Below are 14,430 nucleotides of genomic sequence, written 5' to 3' on the forward strand. Positions count from 1 at the left end.
TACAGGCCTAATACAGGGTCACCACAGCTACATTCACATTCATCAGTGCAGCAACCACGACATGTCTAGAACACACTGTTTAAAAGTACTCCTCTGCAGTTTCTGGCTCTTGAGATATTTCTTCCCCCTCTTCAGTAAGTTCTTTGAGAACTGGGTGATTTTTTTGTGATACAGAAGTTTTGTTGATGGATATGCATTGTACCCTTGAATATTCTCTGCATTTTGACCACTTGTGAGTCTTCTGGAGGTTCCTTCAGAGTCATATTTATGAGATCATTACAATATTATTTTGTCCCACTTACAAACTAAGTTAAGAAGACACTTTCAAACATTTCAAATCTCACGCCTGAAAAGAACACACTCACTGTGGAAGTCATTTAGTTTTCAGACCAAAAATTCGGATATTTTGTAAGGTTTCTTATTCAAGCATGTTATAATTGAAAATATTACTGCTCCTGCATTCTTTCAAATATCCCAATACTGTATTATAAACTTGATGTTTGTAGTTACAAACTCAAAAATCATGTATTAAGAGAAAAGGGGGGATGGCTTGGTGTAGCGTGCTTTCCCACCAGGCTTGACATTGGATGGTCCACCCCCAGCACCACAAGGAAAAGAAAACAAAAGAGATTTATTTAGGTTGTGGGAGATGGCCCAGGGGGTAGAACACTTGCTACGCAAGTATAAGGCTGAATTCAAACCCACAGACTCTGAGTAAATATAGCAGCATATTTCATAATTTCAGCACGCCTGATGGTATGAGAGACAGAAGCAAGAGAATCCACAGAAACTCAATGGTCAGCCCATCTGGCAACATAGTGGTGAAGAAGAGACCTAGTTTCAAGCAAGGTGGAAGAGAAGTGACCCCTGAGTTGTCCTCTGACCTTCACAAGAGAGCCTTGGCACATATTCACCTGAATTCACACCCATAGGCATGCTCACACACACAGATACATACACAGAGATACACAGATACACAGATACACACACACACACACACACAAACACAATCACAGAGTATCTTAGTCAGGGTTTCTATTCCACAAAACATCATGACCAAGAAGCAAGTTGGGGAGGAAAGGGTCTATTCAGCTTACATTTCCACATTGCTATTCATCACCAAAGGAAGTCAGGACTGGAACTCAAGCAGGTCAGGAAGCAGGAGCTGATGCAGAGGCCATGGAGGGATGTTACTTACTGGCTTGCTTCCCCTGGCTTGCTCAGCTTGCTTTCTTATAGAACCCAAGACTACCAGCCCAGAGATGGCTCCACTCACAAGGGGCCTTTCCCCCTTGATCACTAATTGAGAAAATGCCTTACAGTTGGATCTCATGGAGGCATTTCCTCAACTGAAGCTCCTTTCTCTGTGATAACTCCAGCTGTGTCAAGTTGACATAAAACAAGCCAGTACACACACACACACACACACACACACACACACACACACACACACATACATGAGAAAGGGAGAGAGAGAGAGAAAGAGAGAGAGAGATCTTTTTTGTCATATGAATGTCACATCAAATGTGTGGAGATTCTACTTAAAAAGCAATATACACCCAGGGGCCAATCCTAAACCTTTCCACACTCACTTATAAAAGGTGATGTGTTGAAAGATGCTTTCAGTGTGGAAAGCAGCTGGACCCAGACTGCGGATGCTTTCTGTACCTTTTGAAGTTTCAAAAGCCCATGCCATGCTCACTCTTGCTTCCCACTGTAAGCTCTCAGCTTCTGCTCCAGCGCCTGCTCCCTGCCTTGATGGTCATTAAGTCATTGTGTGAAGCTGTCAGAGAGCTCCCAGTCAAATGCTTTTTTAATCAGCTGCCTCGCTCATAGGGTTTCATCACAGCAACAGTAATCCTAACTAAGCCATGTGGTGAGAAGCCTGTGTGGCTGGATCAGGCTACTTTCGTCGTACCTGTCATCCACCTTGGAAAGACAGCTCCCAACTCAGGGACCGGGACACATATTTTCTGGAATTTTTTTTCTTGGTGACTCTGGTCAGTTGTATGACTGCATTTGCTGCTCCTAACAGTTGGAGCGTGCTGCTTGGGACTGCCTGGCTGTCACAAGTTCATCTTCCCATCCACTCACCATGTCAGCTCTCCTGTTCCCCACTGCCACTTGACTATAGTCAGTCTTTCACTGGGTCTTAGGTTGAAGCTCTAGCAGAGGCTTGCCCAGCATGTACAAAGTTCCTGGTTCACTTCCCAGCACCACACGTAAAACTGAGCACTGCATTGCACTTGCAATCTGAACACTCAATGGGCGGAGCCAAGAGGATGAGAAGCTCAAGGCCATTCTTAGCTTCATGAAGGAAGTTCTACCTCTCAGCTCTGAACTGTTCCTTTCTCTCAGTCAAGCCCCGTTCCCCTGCCTGTCCGTTCATTGGATGTCAACAGGCATGCCATGTACTTCTGCCTCAGATCCCAGCCTTCAGTGTCTGATGTGGTCTCCAGAGACTCTCACACCCAGGATCTTCCCTCATTGCTATTGCCACCCACCCAGCCTCCACACCCAGCCACTTTTCTTCAACCCTGCCCCAGCCCCAGGTCCACCTCTCCCCTCCCTGCACCACCATCCAAAACGCCTCCCACACCCCACAGTTAGGTTCTCTTCCCTTCGTCTCACTGCACATATGGCTGCTCTCAAACTTTCCATGTCTTCCTATGACCTCCAGGAGAAAGTGCTCGCCTCAGATGCTGGTATCTGAGGTCCTTTATGATACCTGTCTGCCATCACTCTTACTTCTACCACAACCTTACAATCCTCTCACCTTTGTTTGTTTGTTATGCAGTCCAGGCTGTCCTGGAACTCACTTGTAGACCAGGATAACCTCAGACAGAGATTCACCTACCTCTGCCTCCTGAGTGCTGGGACCAAAGGTGTGTGCCACCATGCAATGTCCAGCTTGGCAACACATCTGAAATTTCCATGAGCCTGACCATCTTCCAGACATATTCACCAAAATACTTAATATTTCATTCAAACTAAACATAAACTAAAATAACCAAAAAGCATAAATCTAAATTAATTGTTGTGTGTCTGAGACAATGACTATATTTTGTCAAAAGTGTTGCAAGGTTATACTGACTCTCAGTGGATACAGATATATTTGTGGTTTTTTTGCCTTCAAAAACTCAATGCCTTTCATGCTGGACTGTTGTTGGAGGATGTGGGTAGCGGAGTCTAAGCTGTCACGGAGTTGAGACAAGATGGTGATTGTTACCTTAGTCACTTTAGCAGCAGCAAAAATTCTAAGAAGCAGAAATGGACTAAAGAAAAGCACCCACTGTGCGCCTTTTACTGGTAGAAGTGAATGAACACTTATTCCTTATTCTTGCTATAAGTGCTGTTAGTCACTGAGCATGTCTCCAGCCCCAATAGTATCCCAATTTTACAGATGAGAGCATTCACACTCTAAAGAAAAGCACTTCCCAAGGGTACCCAGACTGTTAGTGGCCAGATTCTATCTGCTAACCACACCCATAGAGTAGGATTGTAGCCTGTATCCTCCAGTCTCCCTGGGGATGCAATGATTGAGCAAAGTAAATTTAGCAGTGTTCTGTGCTCTGTGTCACTACATTTATTAAGTGCCGGGGTCAGAGCTGGACATCTGAAGGCTCTGAGAGCAGGGCAGGGCTTCAGGAAGAGAGAGTATGGAGCCAGCGAGGGTCGGGGCATCATGAGTGAGAACTGGATGTCTCATGTCACAGCCACTTGTTTCTGAGGACGCTTTGGACCCATCTGATTTGAGTGCAGACATCGGTGTAAACTCCTGGCTTCTCCTTTGATCCACAGGGCATGTCACCCCATGACACGAGCCCTCGGAGGTGACCCCCACATACTAGGGGACCTCCAGAATCACCCTGTGTGGAAGAGAAAGAGAAACATCAGAAACTCACATAGAATGAGGAGGAGGAGGGGGAGGAGCAAGAGTAGAAAGAGAAGTGGCGGTGGGTGGGTGGGGGGCGCGGAAATTAGAGAGTCAGAGATACTTGGAGATGGAGGAAAGGCTGGATTGGTGGTCATGCCTGTCATCTGACCTACCGATTCAGGATGCCATGGAAGACTGCAAGCTTAAGGCTAGCTTGTGCTTTGTAGGAAGACCCTTTCTCAAAGTAAAAGAGGAATGGGGCTTTAGTTCACCAATAGAGCGCTTGCTGAGCACGCATAAGATCCTGGGCTTAATTGCCAGGAAAAGCCAGAGATAGATGAGGTGCTCCAGGAAACTAAGTCCCACAGTGGTATAGGTGAGAGAGAGGGTGTTTAGAAAAGCCATCCATTCAGGAGGGAAGGTTGTTAAGACATAACATGTTCTAAGGGAGTTGAAACTTTGCACTCCACGGCTAAGATCCTTAAGCTCAATAAGCAAACAACTCAAATGCTTCAGGAAGGAACTGGAACTGAGCAGATAGATGCACTAGGTCCCTCCTTCCCCAAGTATATATAAGCAGTAAGGACTACCAAGAGTCTCTCAGACAAGATGAACTGCATAGAAGAGACTCTGACTACCTCAGCTGCCAAAGGGAGACACTCTCCAACCTGCTGAGCTGCCTGCAGGCTGTGCAGTGTGCTCCCCATTCTGGCTTTGGTGAGCTGTCACCCATGCTGGGGTGAGCTTTTGGTGATGCAGTTGCCCATGAGTCATTTCTGCTCCTGTAAATAACCCTTCGCCCATACTCCTTTGAGTAACCCCTATAAAGCTCATTGGTTCAACAAGTTGGACTTTGCTGTCATTCATTGGTTTGTGATTGCTTCTCTGTCTGGGATGGATACATGTTTATGATCATCACTGCAGGAAGAGTGTCACAGTACAGAGAGAGACATCAAGGTCCATAAAAGTAAAAGTTATCAATGGAGAAGAGGGAGGGGGGGAGACAAAAGTGCTAAGCTCAGCAGAGGAGGCTGGGAAGGCAGGGACTCAAGAAGGAGGCAACAAACTTTCAATGCTCTCCATCCCTTGATCCCAGGCCAGCCATGCCTAGCTGCTTTGCTCCCAAGCCACTATCTCACTTTCTTGGCCACCCCCCCCCGGCCCCACCCTTGCTTTCATAATAGGTTGATGTTGGCCCTCCATGGTCTAGAGTCATTCTGGCATAAAAAAGGAGTCTGGAAGGATGACAGGTAGAGAGGTTCCAGGTAAGGTACTGAAGATTAGAGGGGTGTGGTGGTGCGTGCCTGTTATTCCAGTATCCCACAGGCGGATGCAGGAGAATTGTTGTGAGTCTGGGGACAAGACAAGGCTTGTGAATGAGTTCCAGAGGAGCTCGGTTGCAGGTGTTGAGGGATGGGCATAGAATCCCTCTTTGCAGTTGGGAGGCCCCTCATCTGAAGCTCAGCTATTTCCAGGTGGGTCTCACGGCTGCAGCTCTGAGGAAGGATGGCTCTCTGTAGCATCTCTCTGGCCCTTGGATCTCCCCGGTTGTTCAAAATTCCCACCAAGGTGACCATTTATTGAAATTGTTCCTTAAAATTTCAAGCTTGCTAGGTTCACCCATATTTGGCTAGCCATTTTAGCATCTCTCTAGCTCTTGGTGTCCCTGATTTTGCATCTAAACTTCTTCTTTCTGCTGGGTGTCGTGTGTGTGTGTGTGTGTGTGTGTGTGTGTGTGTGTGTGTGTGCAGATATGTATATGTGCGGGTGGAGACCAGCAGTCATAGGCATCCTCCCTTAGGAGTCACTCGCTATACAGTCTTTTGAGACTGGGTTTCTCACTGACCTGAGCTCACCCATTAGGTTAGTCTGGCTGGCCAATGAACTGAGGGATATGCCTGCCTCTGTCCTTAAGCACCAGGATGACAAACATATGCCATTCATCATGCCCTACAACTTGGGTCTCCGTACTTGCATGGTGAGTATCTTACTGATTGAGTCACCCTCTCAGCCCCGAGCTGCCTTGTTTCTTCCATATCTGTCTTTACACATGTGAGGCTGATTCTCTTCTTCTGCTTTGTCGTCCAGTGTCCTCTCAGGCTGACTTTCTCAATCTCTGTTCAGCTCTGCTTTGGTTTGTGTCTCTGTCTTCCTGTGTGTGGTTGATATCAGATCTCTGGTCCCCGTCTCACCTGACAGGAATCGTTGCCTTCTTTCATGTCGCCTGCGCACACCATGCTCTGGGTGATCTTGCCAGGGTAGGCACGCTCACACTGCTCCCGGGGCACCAGATGGACATCAGCACACTGAATGGTATCTGGGAAGTCACCTAGGAGGGGGAAGATGGGCCAGGCTTACACATCCCCTTCCCATCGTGTCTTCACCAGCTGTCCTCACTGCTCTTCCCCCTCACCCCCATTTCCAGCGGATTCCCTTTTTGTTTCTCTTTCATGCTTAGAATCGCTTTCCTTGTCGCTGTCTCCCGATTGGCCCCTTTCCCCATCATTCTCGGCCTGACTTCCTCACTAACCATAACCTCCCATGAGTTCTCACTTCTCTTCTCATTGACCCTTCATTTTGTGACCTATCCACGTTTGATCCAACTCCTCAACCTTCTCCTCTCTCCATTTGTCTTTATCCGTAAACAGAGTGACCTACTGATCCTCTCCATCAGCATCTCCTTATGGCCCACCCACTGTCTTCCTTCCCACCTTCACTATTAACCATCCCACCTCCATCATTAGACCCTCTCCCTTTGGTCCCTTTGATCACTCCCAACCATCTCCCCTCACTGACCATTTTCCATCTTGCCCCAGCCCAGGATCTGACAGTTGGAGTTCTCCTCAAAGCAGTCTTTCTTCAATGGCAGAGGCTGGATCTTTCTAGAGAATTTGACTGGAGTTTTCAGATGCACCATCATGATGTCATTGTCATGGGTTTCGGGGTTGTAGCGGGGATGGACAATAGTCGTGTCCACGGAGATTTGCCTTTGGAAAGTCTCTGTTTGCCGTAGATTGTGTTTCCCCAAGAACACCTCCAGATTCCTGGGAAGAAGACAGCTAAGACTCACCTACAGTCCTGGGCCTCACCAAAAGCTCCCAGAGAGATCACCTACCCCACTCCTTTCCTCTTCCCTCCTTGCTCCATCTTCCCCAGCTCAGTAAAAGGCAAGCTCATTCTTCTAGATTTTTGCCTTTCTAACTTTTCTACTACACAACTTGACAGCCAACTGAGATAGGCTCAGGTTCTACTTTCAATTAACCACAGGTTAAAAATATTGGGGCAGCACCAGAGCGTGGTGCTGCACACCTTTAATCCTAGCACTCTGTAGGCAGACGCTGGAGGGTTCCTATGAGTTCTAGGCCAACCTGGTCTATAGAGTGTATTCCAAGCCAATAGGGCAACCCAGAGAGACCCTGACTCAAAAACAAGCAACAAGAGAGGAGGAGCTGGCAAGATGAGTCAGCAGGCAAAGGGACTGCCGCACAAGCCCAGTAAGCTGAGCTCATGTCTCACTACATGCATGAATGTGGACAGAGAGGACCTGACTCTACAGAGTTGTTCTGGGAACTGCACAGGTTCACTGTGGCACGTGCACACCCACACAACACAAATAATAAAGTCAACATTTAAAGATAATTTTACTTACTATTTATTTTTGTATTTAAATATATGTGTGGATAGGGTATCTACATTTGAGTGCAGGTGCCCATGAAGGACAGAAAGGGTATTAGCTCTTCTGATGCTGGAGTTACAGACAGTTCGGACTTGCCATAGGGGTGCTGGGAACTGAACTCAGATCCTGTCTGAAAGAGCAGTATGTGCTTTTAACTGACCCATCTCTCCCACCTTTAAAAAATGATTTGATTGTGTGTGTGTGTGTGTGTGTGTGTGTGTGTGTGTGTGTTGCAAAGCCAGAACCCAGAAGAAGGCTTTGGAACCCTCTGAGTTGGAGTTACAAGCACTTTGCAGGTTACCTGGCTTGTGACACCAATGCTTGGATTTGAACTTCAGTCCCAATGATTGTGAAGCAAGTTAATCACTGAGCTATCATTTTGGCCCCAATTTTTTGAGGGAGTCTCTTGCAGCCCAAGCTGGCCTCAAGCTTCCTGTGCAGCTGAGGCTCAGCTTGTGCTTTTGATTCTCCCACCTCCACCTCTCGAACACTAAGACTATAGTGCTGAATGCCAGGCCCAATTTAAGAGATGCTGGAGATGGTACCCAGGGCAATTGTTCCCTCTGCATTGACAGGCGCTCTAGAGATATAACTTAGAGTTCATGCAAAGAAATCCATAAGTTATATGTTGCATTACTTTTTTAAGGGCTTGAGATACCTTCAGGGTCCTGGAACCTATGGATACCTGGCTGAAGAGAACTGCTTACAGAATGATGGATGCTCAGGTCTGCCTCCCTTCTGAAGTCTACAAGGCACCCTTTGGACCCCCTTACTTCTTAAAGACAGAGGAAACTCACGGTTTTTTGCAGTGGGCGGCTGTCAGCACCCACTGTGGGCCAATGAGGACCCCACCACACAGCAAGTGACCCGAGGTGTAGAGGGCGGCCTGGAAAGGGTGGGAGTCCTTCAAACACGGGCCTCCATGAACCACCTTGTCCTGTTCCTCCGACCAGGCTGAGGGAGGAAGGGTCTGAGTCAGAGAAGAGCTCTGAGAGCCTAGATCTTTCTGACATGAACTGCAATCAAATGGGTCCCTAATCTCACGGTCACCTCTACATCTACCTTCTCTTCCTCTACTCTATCTCTACCCTCTGAGGTTTTTGTAGATTTATTTATTTATTTATTATGTATACAATGTTCTTCTTGCACATATGCCCGCATGCAAGAAGAGGGCAACAGACCTTATTGTAAAATGGTTGTGAGCCACCATGTGGTTGTTGGGAACTGAACTCGGGACCTCAGGAAGAACAGTCATCTGAGCCATCTCTCCAGCCTCCCTTCCCCCTTTTGATACTGAGTTTCTTGGTGTATTCCAGACTGGCCTGGAACTCACTCCTTAGATCAGGTTGGACTCAAACTCAGAGATCACCTGCCTCTGCCTTCCTAGTGCTGGGATCAAAGGTGTGGCCACCACGCCCAGCTATCTCCATCCTGAAAGACGTAAGCACGCTTTATCCTCCAATCCACCTCCAGACTTGTTCTTAGCCAGCCCCCTCAGGGCCTTCCTCATCTCAAAGCTGCATAGTTCTGTCCTAAACCATCGTCTGTCAACAGAGCCAATCTATCTACCAGCCTCTCCCCCTTCTATGTCCCTTAAATCACCTGATTTAGCAAGAACCAAGCACAGGGCCAGCATCTTCATTGTCAGCATCTTCATGGGCATCTTGAGAGGGTAAGCCAATGATTCCATTAGTCATATCTCAGCCTCTGTTCACATCTCAGGGACCCCACCCTGCTCCTTCCTCACCCTCTCCATCCTTACTGTCTTGTCCTGCTCTTCTGCCTTTGTTCTTTCTATCTCTGCACATGCCCCCCTTCTCACCTCCTGGTTTCTCATTTCCCAGCCTGCACCTTGAATCTGAGGGTCCCCTGAGAGAAAATGCAAGACAGTGTGCGGACCAACCATGTCCTTGGTTCTAGTGGCTTTAGGGAAGAAACCAGAGCCCTGGGCTCTGGTGTCCCTTTCTACTCTCAGAGATGTTAATCCAAGGGGTTTCTGACGTTCTTCCTCTCTGTGGGACTTTCCTTTTGCACCTTGTCTCTATCCTTACCCTTCGCTCACCCCACACCTGTAGGTGCTGCAGCACCTGTGGCCTTACCTGCTGGTGGCCAGCAGTGTACCTGCCAGCACTCAGGTTGTCGGGGAATGACACCACCTATCACAGGAAGACAGAGGCAGATAAAGTCAGCAAGGCAGGACGCTCCTCGAGGGAAGGGGCAGAGCAGACTGACAGAAGGCTGCCTTATGATCCGACCTGCATGAAATATGGGGCACTTGGATGCTGGGTCCCAAGTAGCAGACTGTCTTCAGAAACCCACCTGGCTCTGTGGCCTCCCAGAGAGAGGCGGACTGTCCTCAGAGTCTCCCAGCTCCTTTTTAACCCCTCTCTCTTCTAGTCTCTGAGCCAGGAGGAAGCCAGTCACGCCCTTTTCTTCACCTAAGCCACCCACGTGCATTCCTTCTGCCCCACAGCTCTGCTTCTGGTGACCCTTGACCAGATAGCTACAGGGAAGCCAGTGGCCCACTCTGGAACACAGTGACCCCGGATCTCTGAATTTTGAAGGAGGAAATGGGTCTGTTCACCTGGGTCTGAAGGAGAAAGGCTGGACATAAATAGGAGGGTTGGGCCGAAACCTTTAGGCCTGAGGTAGAGGGAGATGGGAGCTCATTCTTGGTTTTGGATTTGTAGGATTTGTGACATAATAAGACTAAGGACTAAATGCCCGTTCCCAGGTTAGCCAGTGGTGCCCCGGCCTCCACAAGTACCCCACCTATATCCTCTGGGGAGCCTGCAGCTTCTTCTCCTGGGTTTGTATCTCTGAGGCCCTGGAACTAGCTGCCCAGGTTCAGTGGGGTCAGGGCTGACTCACCTACCTGTAAGTCCCTCTGTGGGTGCTGAAGACCTCCGTGTCCCAAGGAGAGTGGGAGCTGACACCCAGCTATTGAGAAAGGATGTTGCACTAAACTGTCCCCCGCCCCTAACCCAGGCTGGGAAGCGGCATGAGCAATATGGGGAAAGAGTCTTCCAACAATCGGTCATTGTCTGTTCCCCGGAAACCTGGTGCCATGCTCCCAGGAAGATGGGCGGGAGGCTATCTCAATGACTTCTCTTTGTATCAGTGTGAGTGACAGTCCTGCTGGGTCCAGCCCTGCTGAGTCCCGCATCTGGACACCCATCCTCCAAGTTTGCCCACCTTCCCATTCTCTGGTCTCATGTCTCTGCCTGCCCCCCATCTCAATGTACTTGCTGTTATTTGTATCTCGCAAGCCTTTGCTTGGTTTTCTCCCTTCTGCTCTCTGTGTCTGTCTCAGACTTTCTCTCTGTTGCTCCCTCTCCCTCTTTCCACATCTCTATTTCTTCCCTTCCTTTTCTCTCTGTCTCCATTTCTCCCTCTTTCTCTGTGCATGTGTGTTTCTCTGCCTTTTAAAATCCGTCTTCCTTTCTGTGCAAATGTCTGTCTGTCTCCCAGACCCTTGGACTCCATATCTTCTGTTTCTCTGCTGGCTCTCTTTCTGAACCACTTAGGAAAACATGTGTGCACTTGGTATGCACTTAGGTTCCTGGGATGTGAGAAGGTATGGTGAGGTGTGGGGAGCAGTTAGTGAAGTGCAGGAGGACATGAAGAGTCACTGCGGAGATCTTTGCTTATACTGAGAGATTCACAAGCAGAGATAATCTGGCCCTGCAGAAACTGGGGAGCAGCACCAAGGGAGATAAGCAAGAGCACTGTAAAGCTATGTCATGACCTGGGAGAAGTATGGGGAGGTGCCTTTGAACTCGGGTCTGGGGAGCAAGTCGGTGAAGAAGAGAGGATGCAGGCGTGTGTGGGACGAGTAGGCAGTGGTCAGTGTGGGCTGCAAGGGAGGGACTTTTGGAGGGTGGAGGGACCTGGGGAAGGGTGTGGGGATAAAGATGGGAAGTGGAGACATACTAGGAAAGCAGCAGGCAATAGCAGCAGCAAGCATGAATAATGTGCCCCCCAGCATTTGCAGGGCGTGACATCCCATGCACCCTCTCCTTTCATTAACCTGATCTTGTATTACTCAGGCTCCATCACCCTGGCTAATGAAGACTTTAGTTAGCACTGAGGATACACTGGGAACTTCACACTAGGTCTCTTCTGAACTTAGCATCTCCTTTTGGTGTCTCACTGTACCCCAGACACAGTCAGTTCCCCTCACACGACCCATTGGTTCTCTAACCTTGTCCCATGCTTCCCTTCGGTGGGGCCCATTCTTCTCTGTCCCCATATTCTGGTCCCAGTTCAGACTGGTTCCTCGTCCACCTCACTCTCTGAACCACTCACTAGATTTCAAGAAGGGTCTTCCTGTACTTTGCTTGAACTAACTCCTGGCCTTCTTTCTCACAGATCTGCCCCAAGTCCTCACACCTCTCGCCTTGGTCCCTTTCCTCAGCTTGAGACCGGAGGATCTTCAACAACCAGGGACTAGGATATGGCCCCGTTGTAGATCATCTTACTAGAACCCCCTGCCCCCAGCAAAGGCCTGGGTGTGTGGCTCAGTGCGGGGCTGGGGATGTGGTTTATTTTTATACCTTCTGCCCAGGGCCCCACGAATTTAGGATATGAAAGTTAGTGTATGAGGCTCAGTGGTACATCACCTGCTCAGAAACCCCCAAGGGAGGGATTGGAGATAAGATCTCTTCCCAGAATTCCCCAGTGATAGTCTGAAGTGTGGCTCAGAGATTGAGAGCATGCCTAGCCTCTTCCCCAGTTCTGTTCCTCAGTGATGTTAACTGGTGTGTTCTGACTGCACAGGTGTGAAGCGAGGCCCGTGTTCACAAGCAAACTTAACCATTCCACACTGTATGTGTTCACTTATTAAAATACTGTAAGTATGTGTAATTTTCATTTGCTCCTTGAAAGTAAATGGAAGAGATAAGAAAAGAAAGCACCTAAAAAGGTATGGCAATTGGCTGAATATTGTGGCATAGGCCTGTCATCCCAGCTGGTGGGGAGACAGAGGCAAAAATATTGCAAGGTCAAGCCCAGCTAAGGCTACAGAATGAGACCCCATCTTAACACGAAAAATTATTATCCACACACATATGCCACTGAATAAATATATAAATACAACCTGCTAAAAAAAAGAAAACTAAAAATGAAAAAAAAAATAACATTGGCATCACAGCTCTGCAGCGCAGTATTGACCTAGCATGTGTGAGGGCCTGAGTTCAAGCCCTGCTATGGTAAAACCAAACCAAACAAAAGCAGAAGCTCATTTGGTTCCACTATATAACTCAAGCCATTAGTGGTCCACGAATTTAGAATATGAAAGCTAGCAAAGGGCCCATTTGACTCATGTCATGGTATATGGAGTGCTTGGAATCTGATGGGCATTTTACACTTTTAACTCAACTCAGTGGGTGTTCATCTTACCCCTTCTCACCCCTTCTGTGAGTGCCTTGGCCACACACCGTGTGGACCAGTCCTACCCACCTTTTTGTGCTCCAGCTTTGGAGACCATATTACGTGTTCCAAGCGTTTCCATGCCCTGTGACCTCGGAGGGAGTCTCTAATTCTGACATTTCTCATCTGTTCCATGCTTTCCCCACCTTTTCCTGCCGACCACCTCTCCTCCTTTTGCTCTTGGCTGGAACATTGCCTCTGAGAACAAGTTCCCCTGGACATCACCCAATGCCACCTGCCGTGGTTGAGTTAGTCATTCTCTTGTGTTGGTTTCCACAGGTGTCTCCTTCCAGGTGTTAGCCTGGACCAGAGCCATCTGTATCAACGTCCATCTCTCCCCAAGGATCTTGAGCGCCGGAGGGCATGGACTGTGCTGACTCACGGCTGCATTCACAGGGAACTAAGGAAATGTTGACCCATGACTACCATGACCTCATCACATCCACTCCTGTTGTGGATAGGAAAACTGTGCCATGGACTAGGGAAGTTCGTCACTCAAGTACAAGCACACAGGAAGCGGTAGAGCCTGAACTGGATCTCCACTTCCAACGCTGTGATATTTCGATAGAACATGAGTCAAATGGCAGTATCTGAACATGGCGTGTTCCAAAACTGGCAGCATTCCAACATGGAGGATTCTATATGCCCTGACCTGACATGGTATAGTCCAGTATGATGTATTTTAAAACAGTGTATTCCAACATGGTATATAGTCTAGCATTGTTCCAAAATGGGAGTATTTCAACATAGTGGTGTTCCAACGTGGACATGTTCCAACACGGCAATGATTCAGCCCATCTCTCTACAATTCCCCAAAGATGATAATAAAATTCCTTACTACAATACAAGGTAAGTGGGCTCAGGAGGAGCCATCCATTTGAGGAAGGAGGGAACACGTAGGGTTTGAGTCTCTCATGGCTTTCTCGTGCCCATTCCTGTCCCATTGTCTCCTCATTGTTCCCCAGTTACTGGTGGGACCAGAAAATCTTCAGAGAGAATGAGATCCGTGCATCTGTCAGTAACCTTCATTATCTTCCCATCCTTATCTCTGATGAAGGCGCGCATGTTTAAGTCTATGAATGATTATATCTAAATTGACTCAGTCAACCAAAACATTCAACAACAACAACAACAAAATTAAAGGAAACTTTATGAACGTAAGCAGGGAAAATGTGAGAAGCCATGGGCATCCAGAACCAGCTCTTATCATCGTTGGTGCTTTGTGCTGTGTGCGATGCTGTGCCAGCCACTGTGTACACAGGGAATCATTCAGTCTTTATGGTAATGCCAAGAGGTGATCCTACTTCAAGGATGAAGGAACACAGATGGGGAGGAAAGACAGCAAGACAGTAAGGGCAGACAGTGGGCTGGGGGTGTAGCTCTGGGTCGGAGTGTCTACTTACCCGAGGGAGGAGGGAGATGAAGGAGAAGAAAGGAACAGAAGAGG

General features: G+C 48.1%; 1 protein-coding gene across 1 annotated transcript; it reads right to left on the reverse strand.

Moving 5' to 3' along the window:
* Positions 1-3,576: 3,576 nt before the first annotated feature.
* On the reverse strand, positions 3,577-10,523 carry Klk6 (kallikrein related peptidase 6). The gene is made up of 7 exons (XM_021168092.3): positions 10,429-10,523; positions 9,653-9,709; positions 9,156-9,216; positions 8,351-8,507; positions 6,674-6,921; positions 6,070-6,206; positions 3,577-3,869 (listed from the first exon to the last, which is right to left on the reverse strand). Exons 3-7 carry the CDS (start codon positions 9,214-9,216, stop codon positions 3,711-3,713), a joined length of 762 nt encoding a protein of 253 aa, XP_021023751.1. The 5' UTR covers positions 9,653-9,709; positions 10,429-10,523; the 3' UTR covers positions 3,577-3,710.
* Between the last annotated feature and the right edge of the window lie 3,907 nt (positions 10,524-14,430).

The sequence above is a fragment of the Mus caroli genome, unplaced genomic scaffold (genome assembly GCF_978045245.1).
Source record: "Mus caroli unplaced genomic scaffold, Mus_caroli_1 scaffold_8, whole genome shotgun sequence".
NCBI classification, from domain to species: Eukaryota; Metazoa; Chordata; class Mammalia; order Rodentia; family Muridae; genus Mus; species Mus caroli.